Here is a 26,651-nt window from a genome sequence, read left to right on the forward strand (position 1 = left end):
CAAACACGTTTCACCCACCAGCTCCATCGGCAGAGTGGTGAGGAGACAATGAGTGAATTTCCACTTCCCGGTGACCTCTCCCTTTAAGACGCTGCGCAGCCTCCGTTGAGCATCCGATCCCCTTTTGGCACCGGAGTGTGTCCGCTCCGAGTCCGAGCAGCTCGTGCATATCCGGCTCCACGTTTTGCGCCCAGCCGCCGGCCGCCTGCCTCGGATCCACTCCGGCGATTAGTTCCCGCTCAAAGCCGATCTTGCTGCAGGGAGGAGCGAGCGGAGGAGGAGTGAAGCCGAGCCGAGCATCACAGCTCCGCATTCAAGGAAACACCAGCACGGCACTTTTTCTATTTCCACTCTCCACCATGTTCCAGCGTCCGTGCGCCAATCGTCTCCGGTGAGAAGCGGCGGATAGGAGCGTATGCGGGTCACCGCCAAGGCCGCTTGTCTCTGAGGAGCTCGGGAATCTCTGGCCGGGCAAAGGAAGGGAGCCCCCCCCCCCCCCCCCCCTCTTCGCCCCCTACCACCACCACCTCCTCCCCAATTGTTTCCTGCGCCAAGAAGAACTGTAAAGACATGGTCATCACCCCGCGGCTGTGGTAAGGACATACTGAGCTTTATCCCTCCTCTCTGTGTCCACACAACCTCTGCAGCTCATACAGAGGAACCCATGAGAAGAAATGGGGGGGGGGGGGGGGGGGGGCAGGGTTCATTCATTCACGTTCATATAATCCCCCCCCCCCTCCCTTCCAGCAGCAGTATTCGCATCCGTGGACCAGTCAGACATGAGCACGTAGCCTGAGCTAGCTAGAGATGGAGACCCACACATCATCACAATTACTGGGGCATCATCCTCCTCCAGGACCCCCACCATCCTCCTCCTCCTCCTCCTCCTCCTTCATCTCCCAACTAACACACGCCTCCTCCAAAGAAACATGGATGCTGTATGTTGGGGGTGTGTGTGTGTGTGGGGGGGGGGGGGGGTGTGTGGGGTAGGTGTAAACCAGCCAACTCTAAATTTGAACATGTCACCATAATGCGTCACTGGCACATTTTCACCCCGTTTCGTGGCTTCTCCCAGCTTCCCATCCAACCCAGCTCTCATCCCAGATCAGGAGACTCTTCACAGGCACGATATCCCCCCGTTACCCTCTGTTTCCCCACCCATCGTGTCGTCAGGGTTGAGAACCCGCTGAAAGTTGGCCAACTTCCTCTCCGTCACTCTTCTCGCCTGCTCGGGCAAACTGAAGGTCAGACGGTGACTTTGCAGAGGTTTAAAATTGCACCGATTTCACATTAATTACAGAGCCAGGCCGAAGAGGAGGACTCTTCATTCATCAATGCTCTCGTGGAATTGATCAGCAGTGGGGGATTGATTTTCTGATGGGCTTTAATAATTCTTGGCCTGGCCTGAGGAGATCTCCGGCTGAAGGTGTCCTCGTCCCAATAGATGAGCTTTGAAAGAGAGAGGAGATCAAGCCGAGGCCAACTTCCCTGTGATGCTCTAGATTTCACCCCTGTCTTTTTACCCCCACAGGTTTTTGATATTGACAGTGAGGGGTATCACACTCAATTGGGGATTTTACTAATTTAATCAGCTGCCATGTTCAACTAATACTACTACTAATAATAAACTAATAACTAATACATGGCTTTAAAGCCCATGACTCATCTATAACAGTCCAGTTGGTTTGAGTTAATCAGCAGCATTACACATGTTCACTCTGTTAATAGCTGGATAAGTTTTGGGTTCTTTTGTTTTTGCCTGGCATCATTAAAAATGTATAGACAACTGTCCACAACATGATGCCTGATAATTAGTTGCAATAGCTAAATTTATCTTTTTGTTATGTTTTGGTGAGATCCTGACCAATATGGCGAAACTAATATTAGGGAGTTATATACGTCCTAAACAGATATACTGGCTAATACATTCTTTATTCTTTATCCATCCCCTAATGACGAAGAAATATAGTTGAGTCTTCATATTTTACAGTCTACACTTAATCTTTATTGTAAATAGCTAAATATAAAGAAAACAAACACATATAGATAGAATTTGAATTAAGAAAATAAACATAATTGATTGTATAAATTCAGAACATGAATGCACACCTTTTCTGTATTGTTTATTCTATAAAAACAGAAGTTTTCTTTTTGACACATGTAAGTAAACATACCCCAATGTTTGTGAAAGGCTCAAATTGGCAGATTTTACTGTCAAACTAATACATTTAGTACAAACTCAAACTTGTCTATGCCATTTAACAAAGTAAACCAAAAATCAACAGCTGAAGATTGTGTTGTCTGGAAAGAAACAGAAGATACAGTATAAAGTGAATGATTTAGAATAATCTGCCCACAGAATTGGTGTCAGCTTTCCCCTCCTGAGAGTTTCCAATGTGGGCCCAGGTCAGGCCGAATTAAAAAAGTCTTGCAGTGTGATACCCAGCTCTACCTCGATGATGTAATGTTTGCAGCGCAGGATAAACTGGCTCTGTCCAGTTGGTGTTGTTTAAAAAAAAAAAAAAGAAAGGGAAAAAGAGACAGGCCTATTTTAAAGAGATGTGCTCCCTCCAGATGTCACGCACGAGCAGCTTGATCCATTTAGCCCGATACCGTATACCCAGGTTAATGGTGAAAACCCAGCTGTGCTGATCGATATGCATTATTAGTCAGTTGTACATCCAGACAACGACTGTCCTCAAAGTCCCCCGTAATATAATCTTGGGAAAGGAGCCTGCTTTTGTTGGCCCACTTCAATTATGCAAGAGAAAGGGGGGATCAGCAAACTTGCCGGTCGATAATGTGTTATTGTGGCTGCTCTGGATGTGGTGACAACACAAACATGAATGTTTTTCCTCACTTCTACTAACACACAGTCAGCATCCTGCTTCATGGTATTACATATCTGCGAAACCATTAGCATTTGCTTTACGTGCACTAACAGCAACTAACCACCAAATCATACAATATGAAGTGATCATTGATTCACCATTTCCTCCTCTTACTCTTCATATATTTATTAATGAGGCCAAAGAGGTTACATTTTCACCCTTGTCCGTTTGTTTGTTAGTTTGTTTGTGAGCAAGATTATGCAAAAGCCACTGGATGGATTACCTCAAAACTTGGTGGAGGGATGGGAAACTGAAATCTTGCATATATAGATCTTCATTAAAGGTAATAAGGTATCACATGTAGGGGACTGATAACTATAAGTGTGTGCAATTTGGTGCGGATCTAAATGCTAATCCAGATCTTGTATGATTTAAATGTGGGGCCATAAGGGGTCTCTTGGGCCTTGGTGGAGGTATGTGATCTACTGGGTACCAGTCTAGTTTGACTTCGGGTCTTGTGGTGCTGCTTGACACATCGAGTGCTTGAATCTGAAGTTTATTTTCTTCATCGTCGTGAGATCTCTTAGAGGATTGCACACGGATAGAGGGGATTTCTTTGGTCTTTTAAACCTCTTCAGCTCCTCCTGCCTCGAACCCACATGATGACAGTTGATACTCACTGCCTTATTTGTGACACGCCATTGATCCCTCCCCCTCAGAAATGTGACTTTTCACTTGCCACCACCACTAAAGTCACAGCACATACAGTATTTAGCCATAAAACAGCCCTGGAGAGGAACTTTAGCCCCTTGTTAAAAGACATTCCACTGGAAGAGACTGTTACTGCTGCAGGTGAATAAGCCAAGCTGTTCCAGCTTCATTTAGATTCTCACCACTTTATAGTTGAAAGTAGAATAATTTTACAAATTAAAACTTGATCACAGCGGTTGCAAATGTATTAGCTGAACTATAAAAAGTACTCACCAATACTACATTAAATTGACCAGAACTTATTGTGTTCCAGTGACACAAATATGATAAACTAATGAACCATCTAACACATGAGCGGCAGCACTTTATTAAGATGTGTTAATAAACAATCAGAGCAATTTTTGGTTTCTCTAAAATTCCTGATTACAGAAGTATGCGATACTACCATAATCTGTTTATTTGCTTAGTAGCTCTCCAAGGGAGAATTGGACACTTCCACAAATATTTACATGCTGCAGAATCAGTCGACTAACACAGCAAGAACAAAATAAAGTGGATCTGCTCCATCAGGTCTCACATGCTCTTCTCTAAAAGGGACAAATAACAAAAATTATCTTTGGTTACTTTGAATTCACTACTTCAACACTAGAAATCATTCTACAGTCATTTAATATTGATACATTATTCAACAATAGACATACTGGGTAGCTGATATGCTGCCAGAGCAGACAACACACTAGTCAAGTGAGGCCTTGTCTCCTGTTAATGGAAACTCATTGAGCTGTTTGCTCAGCTTGTTTTAAGAGTCTCCAGAGCCTAATTTAATGAACCTAGTGTAAATCTCTGACCCCGAATCTCAATAATAATCAGGTGACAGCACCGGACAGAAGTCAGAACATCTCTGACAGTTTTCAGCATTCCCTTTTGGTTTCTGAAAATCCCTCTTCCTAAATGATGTTGTTTTTTGTAGAGCATGAAATGAGACGGAGAAGAGTAATGGATGTGACCGAGCTGAGGGTGCATTCTGGGGGGAAGCGAGAGACGGGAAAGGGAAGTGAACGTTTTTTTTCTTGCCAAGACACTTCATGGAGGTGGAGCCACAGAACTGTGAGCCTTAAATGGTTTAGAGGAAATTAGACAGAGGCAAGGCTCTTTTTCATAAAGAAATCTTTGTAGTGTGTAAAGCTTCAGCATAAAAAAAGAGGCTGCATGTTGCAGAAATTAATTATTTAAAATCAGTGTGAAAATTGAGATCAGTAGTAGAGCTTTTCACAGCGAGCAGTTCAGTTTTATCATTTTTATTCCATCACCATAGATGTAAACATACATATAGTTTTCTGTAATGATGTGTCATTATATTATTTGTGTTGCACTATTATTTTGGCAGTAAGTAAATTGATAGTGAGTGCATGTTAAGACTGCACCTCACCGAAGCATTGTGTGAGGGGAAGTTGTTAGAGTTTTGTGGAATTTTACTCCAACTTGAGGCATTGAAAGAATTTCGTAAGAAGGGTCTTTTCCTCTGACTCTTACATACTAGTGTCATTGTTGCTTCTCGCCACTCAAGGCTCGTCTTTGTCTAGATGTGGATTGAAACTCTGCAGCCACAGTCGACTACCGGTTCCTCAGACTCTCAGAAGATCGGTTGGCGCATAAAGTGTGTCAAGAGAAATTATCACAATTGCTAAGTGCATGAGTCTAGAGAATGTTGGAGTAATCTGTCTGACTTATTACTTAAAAAACATTTGAAAGATAGATTGAATCATTTTCTAACCTACGTTTCTCCTATATATATCATATCGTGTTTTGAATATTCCATTTGAATGGACCCAGCTTCAGTAGCACCAGGCAAGACATTTTAATCACATCTGTAAAAAATGAGTTCTGCATTCTTCAGAGTGAATGTTCAACCACTAATTTCTTCCAGGGACGTTTTTTTACAATGCATTTCATCCCAAAAAAATGATCAGACCATTACACTATGTTATATTCACAATAAAACCCACATTATCATCTAATAACCACAGCATTACAAGGACAGTGTTTGGTTTGCCACTGGCCAGGGTGTTGAAGTGTTGCAGTAGTATCCACGTGGCAGCGCCGGCCTCATCCTCCTGCTAAGAGCGCCTTAATCACGGTTACTGGATTTAGAAGATTAAGCTCATGACTAATCAAGTCCTGTGCGGACGCTCCCCCCAACATGTCAACTGGGTTCATGCGGAGCAATGTCGCTGCTCCCTGAGTTTGTTTGTCTGCGCTGGAGCCAAACACACTGTTCACAGAGGTTTGTCACATTTTAAGAAAGTGGCAGGTGTACTCTGTGGAAGTTTTTTCTTTGGTTTACACTACAGATCACATAAGTTACATGTAGATTGGTTTAGTTGTTTTGATTCTATTGACAGTGTCACATCATAACAATTGCAATATTAGGGAGGTGATATGTTCTGCAAAACTGAATGGTTGTAATTTCAATAGCCCACTTTTACTTACAGCAGCTTTATGTCTGTTTTAGTATCTTTCTGTAGTTTTCATCTTTTGTTGTTACCTGTTTATGTTTTTCATTGGACAGTAAAAATGTCGCAGTAAATTTGAGCTCACACAGTACAGGAAGTCTCCTGCAGTCAGAGGTTAATAGTGTGGTTAAAACAGGAGGTTTACCCTGAAAGTGCTCCTCGCTCATGCTTCCTTATTAGGTCAAGGCGAGGGGATCTATTAAATAGGCTAGGAGGCACACACTATCTGAACGGACTTAGCACATAGTCTCACAGTAGCTTAGCTCCTCATAGGCTTAAGGGGCGGGGAGGGGGATGTTGTCAAAGGATCTGAAATATGGATGATTTAGTGTGTGTGAGAATACTGCACGGTCGCATGTGAGCTTGCCTCCTGCTGGAATGTCCTCAGAGCTGCTCAGTGGAGTTTCCCAGACCTGTGGGGGAGCCTATATCGCAAACGTGTAGTTGAAACCACAGGAGGCTGCAGAGTTGTATACAGTGAATGCACATGACCAGAAACAGTCTGTGGTGAGATGTTAAAACTCTGCACTGCTGCACGTGGTGTATGTTCCAGTATCATATTGTGTCCTGACCTGAGAGGTGATGTCTGCTTTGCTGACCGTAACTGGGACTACAACTAATGATTAATTACCTCCATAAGCTTTCACCCCTGTCCACTTGTTTGTCAGAAAAATATCAGATTAATGAAGCAGCTCCACGATCCATCATGCATGGAAGAAGCATTGTTTTAACTGATGCTGCATTTCATGTTTGGGACAAGCAGTATTTTCAGTCAGTTTGTTGTTACACTGCCATTCAGGCTCAGGTTCACACTTAAGGTCATTTTAAAGTCTCAAGTTAACATAACCCCAATCTGCATGTCTTTGGAATGTGGGAGGAAGCAAGAGTACCTTATAGAACGCAGATACACAGATAACATCCAAACTTCCAAACCAGAATCGTTGAACAATTGATACGTTTATGGACAAAATATTTTCAGTGATATTTTAAATGTATCCTTGTTACAGCATCTTAAATGTGATCATTTGCTGCTGTTTAGTCTCATAATATACTAAATTACATATTTCTAGACTCAAAAACAAAAGCAGTTTGATGAAGTAACCTAGACATGGGCTTTTGGATATTTTGACGGGAAATCTTATCATCTTTTCTGACAATTTATATTGATATATCAACTGATTAATAAACTTGAATGTCACTTGATGGAGCACATACCTCCATCAAGGCCCAACAGTCCCCTTAAATTATATCAAACCTAGTTTCACATACTCACAGTTCCCTAAATATGTCAGATGTCTTTCTCATCAAGATGCATGAAATACTCCCTGAGAAAATTGTGAAAACGTCCATAAATTTTCCATCTGGCCATGTTAAAGAAAATCAACCATGAATGTCTCTCACCATGTGTTGATTACATCCACATTATTCACATCTGTTTCCCAACTCGTGTGTAAATTCTGCATCCTCTGAATCTTGGAGTTATTCAATTAGAAATAGAAATATTCTTTTATTTCTGCCCGTGCGGGTCCACTAGCTTCCTCCTCACCTCACCAAGCGTCTCTGAACTGAGCAGAGTTTGTTTATCTGTTTGTTTCCTACGCTCTTGGCATTGATGTATGTTTAATCGGTGCTGGGAGCTCCTGAGAGCTCAGTTCTTCTGCAGGAAATGTTATCGGTGTCAGCATCGAGCAACACGGTGCCGTAATGATGAGGAAGAGCTCTCCCAGTTACTGCCTCAACATCGGCTTTACCAGACATTTACTATCTAGGATATTTATTTAAATTATGACTCTATACCAGAGGATATTATTGTCATCCTCATGTGTTTGTATACGTTTTACATATATACATTCTGCTATCCTCACTTATTACCGTCATTGTCTTGGGGGTAATTAGATGTTTAAGGATTTATGTCACATAAGCAGTTCTTTGGAGCGTTCTCCATCTTCCGCAGTGACAGTCAACAGTCATGAATTTACCACATTTCTCTAATTGTACAAAGATCTACTGTTTTCCGTTAAGCTGAAGTAAATGGATGGACACATTTAGAGACTCTGGTCAATGTAGGTTATGGACTGCCTTTTTGTAGTGCTTTTTCTTGTCTTAGCAAGCAATCACATGGGTGGAGCGAGACGTCTGCTAACCAGAGGGTTTGTGGTTAAATCCTTGGTGGCTTCAGTCTACATTCTGAAGTGTCCCAAATTGCAACGTGTAAAGGTGTGTGTGTGTAAATGGATGAATAGATGAGTTGTAGTGAAAAGTGCTTTGAGTGGTTGATAATCGCTATGGAAATGCAGGCCATTACCAATTACCCAAAATGTTATTCACTACCAGTCACATTCAAGCACACATTCACTCAGCGCTTTAAATGTCATGCTTTTGTATCACACGTCATTCCCTTTCTGACGAAACAGCTGCTCAAGTACACTTAGGGATTCGGACTGGAGGAGCCAGGGATTGAACCACTGACTCTCTGTTTAGTGGACGCCGTGCTCTACCTCAGGAGCCACGGCCACTTTATAGCTTAGATTAGAGATTAGATTAGAGCTCTCAGGGCTGTAACAATTGGTCGGTTATATTGATCTACAAAAATAACAGGAAACTATTTTGAATATCAACTTATGGTTTTGGTATTTAAATAAGCAACTATTGTAAAAATGTGCCATAATTTCTCAGGTTTCAGATTCTCAAACAGGATTATTTTGTGCTCAGATCTTAGTAAATTGACTATCTCACGAGCCCACACTGACGTCTTCTAATGTTTTTTCTTCTGTTCAATTGGACAGAAGAAAAAACAGTGTGGGCTCGTGAAAGTTGTGATCGTGGAATTTTTCCAATATTTTGGACTTTTCATTAAACAATCAACATTGTTAGTTATTAGCCTTAGTATTAGGTTCAGTTTGGGTTTGAAATCATTTGGTGCATACCTCTGCTAAATGCAGTGTGTTGAGTAATCCTGAGTGGCAGCAACCGCACAGCCACCATATTGAAAGGCTTATTCAGAAATGCGTGTGTAATGAAAAGAATCGTATGCCCCCCCCCCCCATACTTCAAAGAAAAGCTCCAGGTGTCTGAGCATCTGTGAGTCAGGTGAACTCACTGAAACTGACGGAGGGTAGTTCTGAAAGTACAGGAGACGCCCAGACACTCGTTTCTAATGGGGACAAACCAGAACAAGTGGCGTTTGATCAGTGACAGTGTGGCTCAGTGTTTGGTGTAAACAACAGAACTGCGATAGCCTGAAGAAGTGATTTTTTTTTGCCTAAATATAAATTTTGTCATATCTTTGTTTTTCAGATGAACAGAGAGCAGTGAGAGTGAGGACGTGTCAGACGATGCTCCTGATCTGCTGGGCCCAGTGCTGAGGGAGATCCACAGAGCCAAACTGGTCGGTGCCCACCATGTCTTACCACCAACACTACCAGCGTGGCCCCCAGGGCCGCACCATGAGCTCTGAAGAGAGGAGTGCCACGCCGGTCAACAAGTCCTGCACGCCAGTTCACAAGAGCGCCTCCTCTTCTTCTTCTTCCCAGCGCGACAGCCGGCAGGTAATTTTCAGGCAGCGGGAGGAGACATTTACCATCAGGAAATTGTTTCTGTGGAGAGTGCCATTTTGAATGAAGTAGCCGAGGTAATATAAGTAGGAGTGAACATTATTTTGAGGCAGGCAGATAGAAAGGAAATCATGAAGATATTTATTCAGCAGACTAAGTATGTTAAACAGTAATGACCATTGTGATGTTACGACCAAGACAGGTTGATAAAAATAAACCAGCTTTAAAATATCAGCTTTCATTCACCATGTGAACTAGAACCATGTGAACGAGACAGTTTAATCTCTTTGTTCCCTAAACATGTCTTTAAATGAAACCATCAGAATAATTTGAAGGGCAGGGGAACAGAAATATCTTTTCACCAGAAAATGGAAGTACAGTACTGAGTAAAAGTACTTTGTTATTTTTCACCACACCATGCGTCCTTTGTGCTCACACTTTACAAATCAGCCAATCTGTCATGATGTGGGCGAAAGTAAACACAGAACCACTGACTGATTTTGTTCGCTGACATTTCCTATAAATTTGCTATAAAACAGTGCAACTCTATTCTCCTGTTGACAAACACAAAAAGCAATATTATCTCCACCAATGACGTTATGTTTTCACCCCTGCTTGTTTGTTGGTTGGTTTCTGTGAGTCAAATTTGGCGCAGCTTGATTGAATGTAAGGGGACTGTTGGGACTTGGTGGCGGGATGTGCTCTCACCGTGCCACTCTAGTTTTGTTCTTAATTTGACCGTTAATGGAAAGCAAAGACAAATATTGACAGATGGATGGGAAGGTTCAGATTTCTACTACAGCAGCCGCACCATGTAGAACAGCCCCGAACACTATCGTGCAGCAACAATCATTGTGACAGAAATGTGCAACTTTGAAATTAGCTGTGTTTAGTAGAATCCGTGTTTCTGTATTTAAGATTCAGAGATGATTATGTGGAAACAAAAAACTAACTCTGAAAAACGTTATCGCCTGATTGGGAGAGCATTCCTAAATCCCTGGTTAGTAAGTAAAAACCTTGCAGAGACATGATTATCAATGAGAAGAGCTCTTATTTCACAGTTCACGGGGCAAGTATTTAAAGTATTTAAAGCCCCCCCGGTCCTCCTTACCTCACCAAGCTGCTGCTGTGTCAATATGGCCGCACAGAAACCGGACGCCGAAACTGCAGTCTCTGACATCACAGCTTTTCCGTCGGCACCGGGTCATGAATATTTCATGAGGCACAGGCGGAGGCTTGGTGCTCCACTAGGCATGTGGCACGCTCTGGTATGCCATGTGGGAGCCCAGCTTGTGTCCCGCGGGAGACGTCTCTCCGAGGAGAAAAGGGAGCTGGTCTTAAGAAAAGGGGACAGTTTGAAAAGTGTAGTCGAAGCCTGCTGCTTGATCAGGATGACAGAGAGGCGCTTCGGTTTATTGTTCCCATCCTTAATGTCGCCTACCTCCTTTTGATAACAAGGCCCTCAGGGGTAAAAGGGTTCGGCCTTTTTATTTTCTGACGCTTCTTAATCTTACAGCCGAGTTGATCTCAAAGCACCAGTTAGCGCTTTCTTTCATATTCATCCCTTTTCGTTCGGTTAATGATGTCAGGTACTTGCCAAAGACGTAGCTGCAGAGATAGCAACCAATTAAGTGTTTGACCTGTAGATTTCCTTTGTTTTATGCACCTGCTCAGCCAATATATCCAGATGAGTCAACGCCGAGTAGAGGGAATCAGCAGTAAGACCAGAATGTAGTGGATGTGTAGTTATTTAGTATAACAGAGGCAGGTGTATCATTCAAAAACACAGATTTAAAAGTAATCTTTTCTTCTATTCAGCTATTCAGTGGTTTCGCTCTTATTTCTAGGAGACACTGACTTTAAAATAAGTGAAGGTGTCTGTAGTCGATATAATGTGAAGTATTTCTGAGTAAAATTTAGTATACACGGCCCAAATTGCTGATAAACACGAAGCAACACTGGGCATGTGCAGGGTAAGCTGTGACATCCTAAATTTTCAATTACTTTTACATGTACACACAGAAACTGGAGTTTTTTTTTTTTAATCAACACTTTGAAAGGCGTTTGGGAAAATCTGCATTTAAGTGGCGTTAAACAGCATTTGTGTGGCCCAAGCCCAGAGGAAAAGTTCGTTTTGCAAAATTCCCGCATTAGGCTTGAATTGTGTGGGTGGTCTCCATGCAGAGATACGTTTCTTTGAACTCAATTCACATTATGCAAAGTTATGCATAACTCTTAGTTGTGTATTATGGCAGCAATATGCTGCGTCACTGCCTGTGAGTTTCCACTGTAAAGAATGCACAGCACAGTGCATCAGTCCTGAGGGATAACCTGAGGAAGCACAACAGATGCTAAGAAAGACCTGAGCTGGCTTTGGCTGAGCCTCAGTTTTTGAGGAAAAATGAGAGTGTGGCATTTTGACATGGGGGGAAAGCCTTAATGAGATCCAGCCCCCATTTTCAAATCAATACGTGTCACTTTCTCCTCTGCTGTTCACTCTTGAGACCCTCATGAGAGCAATTACAGGCACAACCTTCAGTAAGCACACACTCACACACACAGAGTTTGTGGATCAAGACATTGCATGATGATGCAAGACGTTGCTACAAATGTCCATTTGTTATTTCATGCTTGGATGTGACATTTTGGCTGAGATATAGTATGAAGCATGAATCAGTGGTAAGTATTTTGGAAATATCTCTTGATAAATGCGAGTAGAGCAATCGGTGATGTGAATATCAGTTGCTAAAAGACGATATAGTGGCTGTTTTCAGGGTCTCGACACAACATACATTTTACTATAGATAATCACTTTTGCAGCCGGTCTGCCATATTCACGTCAGTGTACGTGAGTCTCTCCCTGTAAACATGAAACGTGATTGGACACCCAGGTGGACACACTCCTTTTTGACTGCAAACAATGCATCATGACTCTTCTAGCCATGCTAACTAGCCAATACTCACCATGTTTGCAGGCCAGCTTAGGGCGTGTCGTGATTGAGGTGGCAAGAGTTAGTGCAGCGCTGAAATAAGTTTTAAAATCAAACATTTTCCATTTGAAGCGTCTCACACTAGGCCCCAACATAGACCCCAGATTAGGTACACGACAGATCCATCTTAGCAGTAGCTCCCCTGTACACAGGTAAATGTATTCTCTTCTGCCTCTGGCTGTGTGTTTATGGAAAACTTCATGCTTCACGGCGCTCATAGGTTGTGTTTAGTCAACACCGTGCTGCGGGTGGGGCCGATGAAACGTTTGTTGGGTTCAGAGATGCCGGTGCCAGTGCGACATCTGGAGGCAAAGAATATCGGATATAACCTTTAACTTGTCATCCATCCATGTGGCAGCCCACGGTCCTACTCTAAGATATACTGCTGAGCCAACTAGACTCTGGCTCAGCAGAGTCAGGTTGAAATATCAATAGTTCCTGAAACCTCATTGTTTTGTAGTGATTTTGGAAGATGATGTAAGAAAGAGTTTCATATTCCTACACTGTATTGACTGTAAGCATTCAGGACACATCCTGCTCTATGCTGAATGTGTTTCGTGTTATGTTTTATGAAGAACAAATTAGTGCGATCCAAATATATCATGCAGTGTTGCTTTTGTATACAGTTAAGTCCCCTATAAAACACTTTGATGGTTGCTCTTGAAGGTGTTTTCAGAACCGTTAAAAAGTCATCATGGGCTTTTATATGTTTGTATGCTTTATGATTGTGTCATGGTTTTTATTGCTGATTTTCATCTTTAGAAGACGTATTAGCAGACATTCTAATTTACCACTGATATTGACATCACAAGTTGATTTTTCCATTATATTGAGATCACAATGTCTCGCTTATAATAAAAAAAATAAACAAACACCTGTGATTATATCTTCTGATTATCTGTCTATAAGCGGAATATAATAAAACCGCAATTAAAGAAAGAAAGAAAAGCAGCAAATTAATACGTTATAAGAATAGTTGCAGATACATTTTCTGATTTTTTTTTGTCATTCATTACTCATGAATTTCAAAGAAATTTGAAAAGTCATTATCACATGTAAACAACCTTTTTGCCTTCTGGTGAGAACAAGATATTTATCCAACAACCTCTAGCAACCAAGCTGTTGTTTCTCTGAGACGAGTGAAAATGAGCTTGTTATCCCCGAGATAATTAACAAGGCAATTAACCTTCTAACTCAAGACTATGGGAGAAGATAAACAGACTGCGAATACCTTTTCTAGCCTTTAGTACTTTGTGTGTTTAATGATTGTGTAACTCCAATGAAAAAGTAACAGACTTTGTTTACTTAGTTGGTCAGAGTCAGTCCTGTTACTCTTCTTGTACATCAGTGTCTATGGGAGATGGAGCTGGACACACTCGTCGTCAGAAGTCTTCTCTTGTACTGATATTTATAGAGCTGACTTAGCCTAAAGTGTCTCTGTGGAGTGTTTGTCCTTCCTCTTACTCAGGTAGACCTTAACTGTAAGAGTTTGATTCATTGCAGCATTAAAAGGTCTCTTGTGCCACACTGCTGCGTGTCGCTGCAGGTGGTGGATCCTGTAACACTTGGCCTATGAAACCAACCCAGGTTGACTGTTTAATTTAGTTGATGATCAAGATGAAACAAATCCCTTTTGCTGTTCAGTGTCTTTTCATCATGCCCCCACGCCGGCGACAGCCAGTGGCAAGTGGCTTTATGTTTTCAGGTTGTCTGTCCGTCCAGCTGTCCAATCTTTGTGAACATGATATCTCAAGATCACCATGAGGGAATATCTATACATTTTGTGCAAACATTTACTTGCTCTGATTAGAATTTGTCTGCCTTCAAGGAATTTCCTTAACTTTTGACCAGTTGTCCCTTGGAATCAAACATGAACTGATTAGATTTCAGTGGTCAAAGGTCACGGTGCACTAATATGAATCTTGGGGGGAACAAATTTCGTAGACTGAAACTGTACTGGTTGGCAGAGGCATACTACCAAAGGAAGTTCTAGTTTAATATACTGACATCTCATTAATACTGACAACTGACTGAGATTCTTCCAGGGGAAAAAGCCTTCAGTAAATCAAGTTAATCTTATCTCCATATCAAACAAACAGGCTCTACACAATAGCAGATTGTTTATAGCTGAGTGTGCCACGAGATCCTTCACTATGGAAGGAAGTTCGATGAGAAGGACCGGCTCATTCAGCTTTAAATTATTCTGCATCGAGATCAATGAATGTGAGCAGAGTGCAGGAAATCACTTTGGCTCACTTCCATTCTGTTTCCAGGGTCAGATAACAAAAGCTAATTCTCTGACTCTAGCAATAAACTCCATATGTTCCCTTATTTGTTATATACTTTGATTTTGACTATATACATGGAACCAGAGGCTGTGTGGACTGTTCCACATGAACAATCTGTGGATTTGTATTGTTAATTAGTTCAGAGCTTAAAACGATACAGAGGAAATTTATTGAATTGGAATATTTGCTGCAGGAGCCGTTCTTTATTTAATGCAGAATGGATTTATCAATTAAGGGCCGGTTTAAGTCTGTAATGCTTCAGATAAGACGCAGGAAGTCTGCCTGGAGGGTTCCTGCCTGTTTGAAAGGCTGCTCATCATCTTATAGGTTGTTATGAAAAGTGTTGAAGTTTTGATCATTTCACAGGCAACTTTTTACAGTTGAGTTTTTCAAATGGCATAGACCTAATCCCCCTGGGTATAAAGAGCAGACCGCTGGCTTTATACGATATGATTGCTCTGAAGGGTGAGGTACTCTTTCTTAATGAAGTTGATCTCCTCTTCCCTATAGTTGCTACGGGCCACTGAGGAGGAGGGGCTGCCGACGGTGGCGGAGAACCTCGATCTTATTACCAGACAGATCCATTTGCATGCTCATTAGATTAAACAAACTGTTGTCTCCTTTTGTTAAATGGTCTGCGAAACCGAGGTCGGGTGTCGCCATGCTTTCTTAAAGATTGCAGCGGCACATGGAACAGTGACTAGACAGGCTGTTGCTTGTTTTGGCAGAGCAGCTTGTGCATGTTAATTTGTAGATTTTTCCTTAAAAGCTGCGTTCTCTAATGATTCAAGTATAAAAAAACAAATCTACAACATTACTTGCAAATTAATAGTTTTTCTGATGTGCTCATTCTCCCTGGGAAGATAGACGGATGATACAACACTTCCCAAAATCAAATAGAGTCAAACAATATGCAGTATAAGTGCAACTAAACTTAATATAAACACCTGGGTTTATGGTGGTTTATTAGACATCATCTTCATAACCAAGGTGTAGTCAGAAGAGGTGTGTCTTTAGTCTGCGGCGGGAGATGTACCTTTCTGCTGTCCTGATCTCAATGGGGAGCTTGTTCCACCATTTGGGAGCCAGGACAGAAAACAGTGATTTTGTTGAGTGGCTAGCTCGCAGTTAGGGAGCAGCAGGCCAATCGGCAGATACAGAGCGAAGGGGAAGGGCTTGGGTGTAAGGTTTGACCATGTCCTGGATGTAGATTGGACCCAATCCGTTTCCCAGCACGGTACGCAGATGAAGTCATACTTCATTTTATCGTGAATCTTTAGTAAATTAATATCTCAGGTCAGCCATTCTAACATAGCAGTAGATGGGACAGTTGCATGAAAAGGTGATCATTCCAGAATAAAAGATTCTACTTGTCCCAACACAGTTACTGGATCATGTCGGGGTAGAACAACAGCAGTTTCTTCCATCACCCATTATTTGGTGATATGGAGGTGGGCGGCAGGGACACGCAGGGTCAGCTAGGGGCCTTACCTGACCTTGCCGTCCCTCTGCTCCAGAGGTGTCACTTTGATTTACAGGCCCACGAAAAGCAGGAAGAGCACAGACAGGAGAAACTAATGGAGTGAAAATGCTGAGAGAGCAGGAGGAATGTGAATGGGGCAGTATTTCTTTAAATGTGTATCCCTTTGGTTTTCCTCTATCTATCCAACTGTGTGCATGACAGCAGAGGTTTTTTTGTACAGCAGGCATATTCTTAATCTTTTGGAGTAGTAAGTGAATTAGTTCTGACACAACGCTGTATTTCTTTCCGTTTCTAGGAGGCCGACAGCTGGGAAATCATCGAAGGGTTGAAAATCGGTCAGAGCAACGTCCAGAGGCCAGATAAGCACGAGGGGTTCATGTTGAAGAAGCGGAAATGGCCCCTGAAAGGCTGGCACAAGGTAAGATACACAGGAAAAGCTCATGGAAAATGTTCTCTGAATGTTTAACAGTTTGTTTTCCAGTGAAGTGATGTTATTTGTAAGAAGTCCTCCACCTCGCCTCACCCGCAATGGGCTTCTTTCCCACAAGCTTAGTGGAATTTTTGCTCGAAGTCGCCACTGTCAGCATCGGCTTCACTGTTGTTTTCTCAAAACATGTGAATACTGGTGGAAACCTGTTCTTGTTGTGACCATATTTGAACCCACAACATGAATGTCCTACAGACACAGTGGACCAATTAGTATTCAACCTACAATCTAAACCGGTCCATTGTGTCCTATATTGAATGTTTGCCCTTCCTCTTATTTAACAACCTTTTTTCTGTGCTCATTTTCTCTGCAGCGTTTTTTTGTTCTGGACAATGGTATCCTGAAGTACTCAAAATCCCCCATTGATGTAAGTAATCCTGACTCTAACCCACAGGCACACGCAGGGCAGGCTGGCCTGACATCAGCTTAGCAATGACTCAGCAGAAACATCTGCAGCATGGACCATGGCATTCAGTTTGTTTCAGGACACAACGCCACTTACATGATAAAATGAGAAAACCTTGAAGAAGCTATAGAAAACTGAGACACACTCTTGCACCAATTTGTAATCTTATTTGCGTGTTTTCCTCCGAAACACAAATTTGTGCACGTATATTTTTATCAAATCATATTTTTTTGAGCTACTTTACAATATTCCCATATTCCTGCAGGCCAGAGTCTTGCACGTCCATTTTTACAAATTTGCAACCTCCTGCTAACGCTCCATACTGGACCCAACCCCACAATTATCTCAAAGTCAAATCCGGATCCGCCCGCACCTATTTTACATATGTCCCAGGACTCAACCTGTCATTAAACCCGTGATTGAACAAAGTCGTTCGCATCAAATGGGTGCTGGCGTCCTCAGCTTCCTGTTTTGGTGGTTGAGTTTTTTTCGGAAAGGTAAACTGAAAACAATTTGTCTTTCACTTGTCCCAGATCCAGAGAGGCAAACTTCATGGCAGCATCGATGTCGGCCTCTCCGTAATGTCGGTCAAAAAAAGGGCCCGTCGCATCGACCTGGACACTGAGGAGCATATCTATCACCTGAAGGTATCACTATTGAGAGGAGTCAAAGGTCACCTCAGGGTAAGCGGACGACAGAGATTAACACTCCCATCCTCCTGTGCCTCTTTAGGTCAAATCTCAAGAAATCTTTGATGCCTGGTTTTCCAAGTTGCGTCATCACAGACTCTACAGACAGAATGAGATTGTGCGATCTCCCCGAGACGCCACCATTCGAACATTTCCGCCCCCAGCTGCCATGGAGTCTCCCCAACCGGCCGCGAGTGTGGTCAATGAAGCAAAGGTGAGTCCTTAAAGCCCCCGATACTATCTAAAGTGTTCTAACCCATCTGTCAAGCGGAAACAGAACAAGCTCCACATCCGTCTTCATGTCTCTCCTCTATAGTCAGACTGACTGGGACAAATCTCTCTGGGCTGTCAAACAATGTTGGAGCTTCAAAACACTTAATTAATCAGCACAGCTTTTCTCTTAAGTCCGGTGTAGGAGCATGACCGCTTCCTGATGCTAATTGGTTGTAATAATATTGTGTGGCCAAGACCCTGCCACAGCCAGAGCTGTGTTGAATCTTTGGTCTGGGCAGCTAGTGGACCGTGAGGAGTTATTAACTGAATCCTACAAAAGTGCGTTGGATTTGAATCCCATTGTCTACCTTTAACAGACAAGTCAAGGTGTTTTTCATACCTCTCTTTTATTTCAGGCATAAAATGAGTCTGTGGCTGTGCTCGGAGCAGAGTCCAATTACTTATTCAAGACGGGTATGTCATGGGGAATGAGAGATCGCCTTATTCTATTTTTTTTTTTTTTTTACTAGGATAGTCTACCAAAATATCATCCAGAAGAGAGGAAGTAAAATTCACTCTATGCTCAGACAAGATTGTGTCTGTTTGTTGTTCTTCCCCAGTGTGGGAGCCACTGTTCTACCAGGGGGGATTTTAGCACTTGTTTTTGTTTCCATGCCTCCGATCTGTCCACTGTGGCTAATTATCAGACTAATGAATGTGAACATGTAGACAGACATCTGCCCGATGCAGTAAAGTGGACTGGACAGGTAATTGTATCCAGATCATTAGAAAAACCAAAGGGCTTGTTGGTCAGGACTGTTTCCAGTTCAGTCTGAATCTCTAGTCCTTGACAACGTGGCTGATTTGCTAAGCGGGTTCTCCTGGGAGCGACACTCCGTGCTTCAAACAGGCCATTAGAGGTGATCACATGGATGTGGAGTCACAGAAGCTGCCGCCTGATGAGCTCTCGCAGAAAAAAAAAGAGTAAATGAAAGTCACAAACACACAAATTGTTTGTTCCGTCAGAGACATAGGAGGAAGATATTCAAGATCTGCTGCACTAACCAAGGAAAGCTTCTGGCAAAGAAGAGACAAATCGGATAAAGAATCCTTACAAACACCATCGATGGTTTCCTTTTCAAATTTACTCTAAAATGAGTGCAATTGTGTAATTTATCAAACCAAAATGCTGTGTTTGTGTGTGTGTGGTTGTGTGTGTGTGTGTCTTTGTGTTATATTTATATGTAGAAAAGAGGAAACAGTGTGGTAAAGAGATGTATTTCACAAACTAGTTCACTTGCCACTAGTATGACTCAGCACCACTGTCTGCTCAACTGTGACATGACAGATGTGCTGCAGACATTGCTGACTGAGAGAATTATAAACAATGAAGTCGGTGGGCGCTCTACTGGACAAACTACTTGATATCAGCCCTTTTAAATTACCTTAAGCGTCTTTTATTGCATTATGTTATGAAAAGGAAATGTTTAATATATTAATACATATCAGTCAACACATACACTGATACCAATGTGTCTGTGATAGGCCTATATCATCAAGTAAAACCAGATCACTGATATTTGGTCTGGCTCTTCATTTCTCTTCATTTTATCATTTTACATGTTGCAAATCAACATTGTTTTTGGGATTGTGTCTGTTTGTATCTGACGGTTGGTGCTTGGACAGATTTACTCAATGAGCATCTCCTCCTCTATAATACACTGTCAAAAAACGCTTCTGAAAACCGGCAACTAACCTGAACTCTGATCTTGTTGCATCTCAGAAATCTTGTTTGGTTAATGACTTCTGTGGCCCAGTAGGAAGAGCTGGTTTTTCGGTAACCTGGAGGTCAGGGGTTCGATCACCTTTTTTGCCCAAAGTGTCCTTTGGCAAGATACTTAACCCCAAATTGACTTGGCGGCTGTGCTGGCAGTGTGTGACTTATGTGTGTACGTTGATTCATTATTTGTGTGAAGGCAAAACTGTACTGAAAAGCATTTTGCTCATAACGTCAAGAAAGGCGCTGTGTAAATACAGATCATTCACCATTTACAACAATTCCACACATTATTCCTCTGGTCACGTGTTGATTCTGTGCCTGCTCCTGTATCACCACAGCAGGCCAAGCCGAGCAGCCTGCCTTGGCAGCCAGTGACCACCAGCAACCACAGCAATAGCAACCTGCCTGCCTCCTACAGTAACGGCCAGAGCAAGGTGGTTGCTTGGCTGCAGGAATCAGAGGAGATGGACAAGTGTGCAGAGGGTGAGAGCAAGATCCTGTTTTAATACTGGCAACAAATCAGATTTGACCAAGGAGTGGATTAGATCCAGCTTGAGGCCTTTACGATAAGTCCTTCGAAAAAACCCTGACAGGAGGATTGATCACCATTTCATGACATGCAACACTGAATGTGTCTGTGTGGGTGGGAATTTCATTTTCAGAGCTCGCTCGATGCCACTCGAACCTGACCGAGCTGAGCCGGTTACTGCAGAGCCTGGAGATTCTGCAAAGAACTCAGTCAGCCCCCAACTTCACAGATATGCAGGTGAAACCCACACACTGTCACACACACACACACACACACACACACACACACACACACACACACACACCAACAACAAAGAGTAGGCAAAGCAATTTCATTTAGCAGTTTCTTTCAAAACTGTATTGTGTGAGTGCGTGTGTGTGTACGTGCGCGTGTGTGTGTGTGTGCTACTAACTTTAAAAACTCAGGCTTCATTACCTGAAGACTGGAACAGCTACCTGCTTCTATTTAATTTATATTTTTTATTATATTTTTGGCTGAAATGCATCTTAAAACACCACATTTTACATTCACCTCTTAATTTTAGTTTGCTGCCTATTTGTAAGAGTGTTGTCTTTTTTTGTGTAAAGATTGCTTTCTTTGAGATGTGTTTGTCCTATTAACCGCATTTTGCATATTTTGCTCCATTTATGCCACAAAGACCAATTGTGTAGAATTGTCAAAGAAAGAAAAGCGCTTGAACAGAAGATCAAGAACAAAAAGTGTCGGCAAAGACGCAAAATTCCAGCTTCAGGTACCTCTCTTCAGATTTCTACTCCGTCTCTATTGTGTATAGACCATAGACTATATAATAATTACACTATATAAAGATGGACAACGGGTCTCCACTTCCAAAAAAAACCTACAGAAAAGAAGCCAAAATTCCCCACATATGAATGCTGCATGACAAATTTTCATGTCATTTGGAGCCAGGGTAGTAGTAGTAGTAGTAGTTGTAGTAGTAGTAGTAGTAGTAGTAGTAGTAGTAGTAGTAGTAGTAGTAGTAGTAGTAGTAGTAGTAGTAGTAGTGATCTTAAAGTGGAACTGCAGTATCAAGACAAGTTCCCACCACTACATGCACTTGACCAATCACAGTCAGTCTCAGCTACTAGTGAATCATGACGCTTCATTCTATTTTTATAGCATTTAATAAATAATTAACTAACTAATTATCAGAAGCATAAACATTTGAACACACATGAGTTTGATAAGAACTACCTAAAATGACAGAAACTCTTCGACAAAATGTATTTGAAGTGTAATACTTCTACTTTTTAGTTTGGTCCGTGTCCCATCTATTTACATGAAGGATACCGGGTAAATTACCTATACTGCAGCCAGCCACCAGGCGGCGATCAATATGCTTTGGCTTCACTCTTGGGAGCTGTCGACCATCTTTATATAAAGTCTATTTGTACAGACACAAACAAACAGACAGGATTTTGATCATAAGAGGGTTTTATCATGCATTAATGAATTAGTCAGGGCACAGAAATCTGATCATTAACAACTGATCAATAATTTATGGATATCTTTCGAGAACGAACGGCAAAGATTCACAACATTAAGCTGCTCAAATATGAAAATCTGCAGCTTCTCTCTGTTTAGCTATCATTTAAGATTTAATGTGTTTGAGTTTTGAAGAATCTGAACAACAGAATACTTAGTCAAGATAGTGACAGCTAAACTGCATTCATTGTAAATTGGAACGCTGCGTCTCTCTATGCCTGGTTGAAGAAGATGCTTTTTGTGCTTTTGTTATTTTTTTTGTTTAATCACTCAGCTCTACACAGACACTTATTGGTGTGGTGTGTCAGGGCCTGAGTAATTATTTCTCCATCTTTGCTAATTCACCCTGATTTTGCTTAATATATTAATCTGTGCTTCTCAATATTCAATTTACACCAGAGCCCGAGTAATATGGATTATTGTGTAGTGACGCTGATGCTGATATATGAAAAAATAAATCATGTAAATCATGAAATGTAACTGAGGTTTGATGTTTATACAAATCAAACCAAATATACAGAGCTTGAATTAGGAAAATGTTTTTAACGTGAGATATCAACATAGACATTCATCTTTTCTGTAAAAGACTAATATCGTAACATTTTGAATGGCCAATCATTAAACCGGTACCAACTTCCAAAGTGAAGGGAGATTTAAATCATTCTTTTTCCTGAACACATTAGTGATGAATAAAGCCTCTGTAGTAGTTCACTACATCCATTTCTTCAACTACAACAAGCCATTCAAAGACAACCAGACATGCTGTTTGGCCGGTGGTTTGCCCTGTGCTGGCTCTCAGTCACACACCACATGACCATTTGTGAGCCTTGTGCTGGATTGACACTGGTTCTCTCTGGTCTTCATTTCACTCCAGGTCCCTCTGACTACCAGCATGTCCCCTGTCCGCCTCCACTCATCCAATCCCAACCTGTGTGCCGAGCTGGTGGACTTTCAGCCTCCTGTCTCCCGGTTGACAGACAGCGCCGAGTGTGCCAGTGACTACATTAAACTTCAGGAGGAATTCTGCACCATCGCACAGAAAGGTAGGCAGGCAGTGTTCATGGCTGGTGAGAGACGTCGCAAAAAATGTACCTCTTCTTAAAGGTTTATTCTGGTTCGGGACAATCTAGATCTTTTATTCACAGTTGCCTTCTGTTGGTTATGATAATGTACCTCCAAAAGTCATTGTTTAGATTTCAGAACGTTGGAATGTCTGTCAGGAGCATCAAAAACAAGTAGCCAGTAACAAGCTTAGCCAGTTTTTAAACAAATCTGCACATTAGATAAACATCGTTGGTTCAGCTCTGACCCTCCATACTGTGAGTAGTGATGTGCAAAGAGTGTAACTGTGCAGTGAGAGAGACATTTTGGGTGAACAGTGCACAAAGTTCTCTGAAATACCGACCTGTTTAAAACCTGTATGAGGATCTGAAAACGTGACTTTCACCAGTTAGACTTTGTTTTACTGTAGCTACGTCCCAGCTTGATTCACACAACATCAGCTCAACCAAACTCAAGAGCGAAGTGCATTTAAAGACAATCAAGACAAGTTAAATTTAAGAATAAAACCCACCTCCGTTTTTGATAGACTGTGTGAAAGTTACAGGAAATATTTGTAGAAATATATACACGGAAACTGCCCTGATAGGCGGAGACATACAACCGCAGTGTGGTGATTCTAGTTAGGATTATCTCTGTGATAGGATGCAGAGGATATACATCTTTCCTTTTGCTCTATCCCTGTACAGTCCACTCTCTGTTGAAGTCGGCCTTCAACACTGTGGCCATAGAGAAAGAGAAGATCAAACAGATCCTGTCTGACCAGGAACAGCCGGATCAGTCGACGCAGATCAACTCTCTCAGGAAGTCTCTGTCACAGGTAATGAGCCTTGTTTACCCCCCCGATTGCTCTTCAGTAAATCTGACCCTTTGTCCCAACTAAGCCATTTTCAGCAATCTCTTGACTCTACCTTTATCTTCCAAAGTCGACATCTTCGTCTGCAGCTTCTTCTCGTACAGCACCTTTCTGCCATGAGATATTTGAATTCTTCTAGTTTTGCATCTGTACCGTGTGAGAAAAGCAAACTCCCCTGCTGCTCTTACGAAGCTTACTATTTTCCTGCTTAATACAGAATTTGGCTGTTTTTTTTTTTATTGAAAATGCCTTTTTATCATGTCATTACTCAAATTGCTGCAGTAATTTGAGTAATGACTCTTTGGTGTCTTTAAAATCAAATTTTTGTAGTGTTCATGTTTTAAGATGCGCTCATAACGACAGGCTGTCAGATAAAACACACAAACTGCAGTTTATGCCGAGCAGTCGTGACAATCATAATTCAAAGTGATGATGAGAGCGGCCCTAAGTTATTCGTGAATGCCCAATCATTTTTTCCCCATATTAATTGGTGACAGAGAGAGATGTAAACTCTTGCTCATTAGCTCTGCTCCTCAGGGCCGCTTCTCAACCCCACTGATTTAATTGGCCTGGAGCTCTGCTAGCAGTTGACATCATTTCAGTGAAATGTTTCTGCTGCTTTATCTCATCTTTGTGCCTAATTGGACGCTTGTGTGACAATGTGGGCAAAAGCAGGAACAGGTTTTTTATGACAAAGTTTATGTACAGGGGCTGAGGTTGTTGTAGCTGCAGCCGCCAATGAGACCTATTTTAATCCCTGCAGGGAGGTTCTGAGGGATGTTGTCTCCATTTTGAATTTTGTTATTTAACACTTGTTTGGTCTAATAAAGGGATGGTTCACAGTAAAATTCACTTATTATCTACTCACCACTATGCCGATGGAGGGCTGGGGGAAGTGTCTGAGTCCACAAAACACTTTTGTAGTTTCACGACTTTTTCTTCGGGCGTTAAAAACATCAACAACAAAAAAACACCATGCCTGAATGCATGACATTCCTTCTCACTTTGTTTTTGATCTCCACAAACTCCTTGGGGAAATATCTTTAGCAGCTAATTGGTCCGATATTCACCTGCTGGTTGCTAACTGTGCTTGTCTCCAGCTTGTTGCTGGTAGCAGGGTATGAACAGCAGGTACATTCGACCTGGAGCTGCTTAAAAAGATGCTGATTAGAGCAGTAAACCATAACAGTCAAGTCCTAAAAGCTAAATATTGACCAGAAAGCTAAAATAGTCTGGAGAGTTGAAGGGAAACTGCAAAGTCAGGTGATAATTGTGGGCTCATCACTAAGAGTCAATAGTTAGTAGTTATGGTAGCATTTCTGTGGACAGAATAACGACTGTGGATTTTGTCCCCCATCTCTTCCTGTTTAGTTTCTTTAGTAAGCGATAGTGATCTGTTCTTAGCTGGTATGATACGAAGAAGCAACCAAAGAAAAACTTTCCGTGAGTTCTCTGTATTGATAGGAATATCAGCTCAACCCTAAATGAAACAACCATTGAAATCTTATTGTCCTGGGGCGAGATATCAGCATCTAGTTTCATATAAAATTTAAAAAAAAAAGTTTTTTGTCATCCAGGCCCTGTCCCAAAACGCAGAGCTTCGAACTCGACTCAGCCGCATCCACTCTGAATCTGTCCTGGCTGAACAAGTTGTCAGTGTGAACATCATCTCCACGGCTGATGAGGTATGTCACTTTGAACATCTGTCACTGATGGAGCTCATTTCTGACTCCCTGCTTTACAGAAACTCCAGTTAGTCTGTTTGGTTGCTTCCTGTATTTGTTGATTGCATTATTGATTCCAGTCCTTATAGACTGATGGTATTTCCAGGTCGCCCTGGCAGGTAAGCTAATAGATCATCATTCTATGCAGAACCGGATAGAAATTACTAATTAGTAATGGATGGGAGCCTGCCCTCTGGCAAGGGTACACATGCTGCGAGCTGAAGTCTGTGCTGCCATCTGAAGGTGTTTGTGTTTGTTCAGGGCTGTCTTTGGTTCTGAGCTGTCACCACAGCCAGGGAACAGTGAACGTCTCGTGTGTTTGCCTGCAGGCCGTGGAACAGATGGGGATCCCTCTGACTCAGCAGGCCTCTAATGAGAGCCGACTCTCCATGTCAGAGTCGGTCTCTGAGTTCTTTGACGCCCAGGAAGTGCTTCTGTCAGCCAGCTCGTCGGAGAATGAGGTAAAACAGGGGACGGTTGAGACGGGAATAAGAGCTATAAGGAGCAGCATTGGATCAAAGATAGCAGGGGGGCGGAATTTGTCCTGCTGCTGGGAAACTAAAGCTACATCCACACTAACATATTTTTTTTTGGACAGACAGAGATTGTTTTAAAATGTAGTCGTGTGGATGTGCCCCAGATAAAAGCTGGAGATAGCCTGCAGTTAATGAGGGCAGAAAGTAAAGCAGAATTAGCTCATAACAAAATCTCTGTCTGAGAATAATAACTCTCCTCTTCTGTCGGTTTCTCTTGATTTGCGGCGTCTGGCTTTGTTAAAAAGGTTGTTTGTTCCATCACTTGAAAGAATCATTTCCCCTTCTCTCCCCTTTTAACTCCTGTGAACACCCTGCTCCAAATATATTTGTCTCTGAGGAGCCATTAAGCATCGCAGCTCTCCAGGCCTTACACTGAGCCGCGTTGGATTGAATCATCAACCCTCCGCTCCACAGACACACACAGTCCTGTAGCTCAAACAGCAGACCCACACAGACCGGTGGTACACTGTCGGCTGAATGTTCCCCAGCAGCAGGC

The 26,651-nt window shown here is 42.1% G+C and overlaps 1 protein-coding gene across 1 annotated transcript in view; it reads left to right on the forward strand.

Moving 5' to 3' along the window:
• Positions 1 to 295: 295 nt before the first annotated feature.
• Positions 296 to 26,651, forward strand: part of osbpl6 (oxysterol binding protein-like 6) — a 36,239-nt gene continuing 9,883 nt past the window's right edge. Inside the window, exons 1-13 of the mRNA XM_062402605.1 lie at positions 296 to 593; positions 9,353 to 9,603; positions 16,666 to 16,788; positions 17,171 to 17,224; positions 17,797 to 17,910; positions 17,996 to 18,166; positions 20,284 to 20,428; positions 20,608 to 20,711; positions 21,133 to 21,225; positions 22,855 to 23,023; positions 23,729 to 23,859; positions 25,473 to 25,580; positions 25,949 to 26,080. Coding sequence (XP_062258589.1) covers positions 9,457 to 9,603; positions 16,666 to 16,788; positions 17,171 to 17,224; positions 17,797 to 17,910; positions 17,996 to 18,166; positions 20,284 to 20,428; positions 20,608 to 20,711; positions 21,133 to 21,225; positions 22,855 to 23,023; positions 23,729 to 23,859; positions 25,473 to 25,580; positions 25,949 to 26,080 — 1,491 coding nt within the window. The 5' untranslated portion in view covers positions 296 to 593; positions 9,353 to 9,456. The remainder of the gene's footprint in view (positions 594 to 9,352; positions 9,604 to 16,665; positions 16,789 to 17,170; positions 17,225 to 17,796; positions 17,911 to 17,995; positions 18,167 to 20,283; positions 20,429 to 20,607; positions 20,712 to 21,132; positions 21,226 to 22,854; positions 23,024 to 23,728; positions 23,860 to 25,472; positions 25,581 to 25,948; positions 26,081 to 26,651) is intronic.

Source organism: Platichthys flesus, chromosome 13 (assembly GCF_949316205.1).
Source record: "Platichthys flesus chromosome 13, fPlaFle2.1, whole genome shotgun sequence".
In the NCBI taxonomy this organism is placed as follows: domain Eukaryota; kingdom Metazoa; phylum Chordata; class Actinopteri; order Pleuronectiformes; family Pleuronectidae; genus Platichthys; species Platichthys flesus.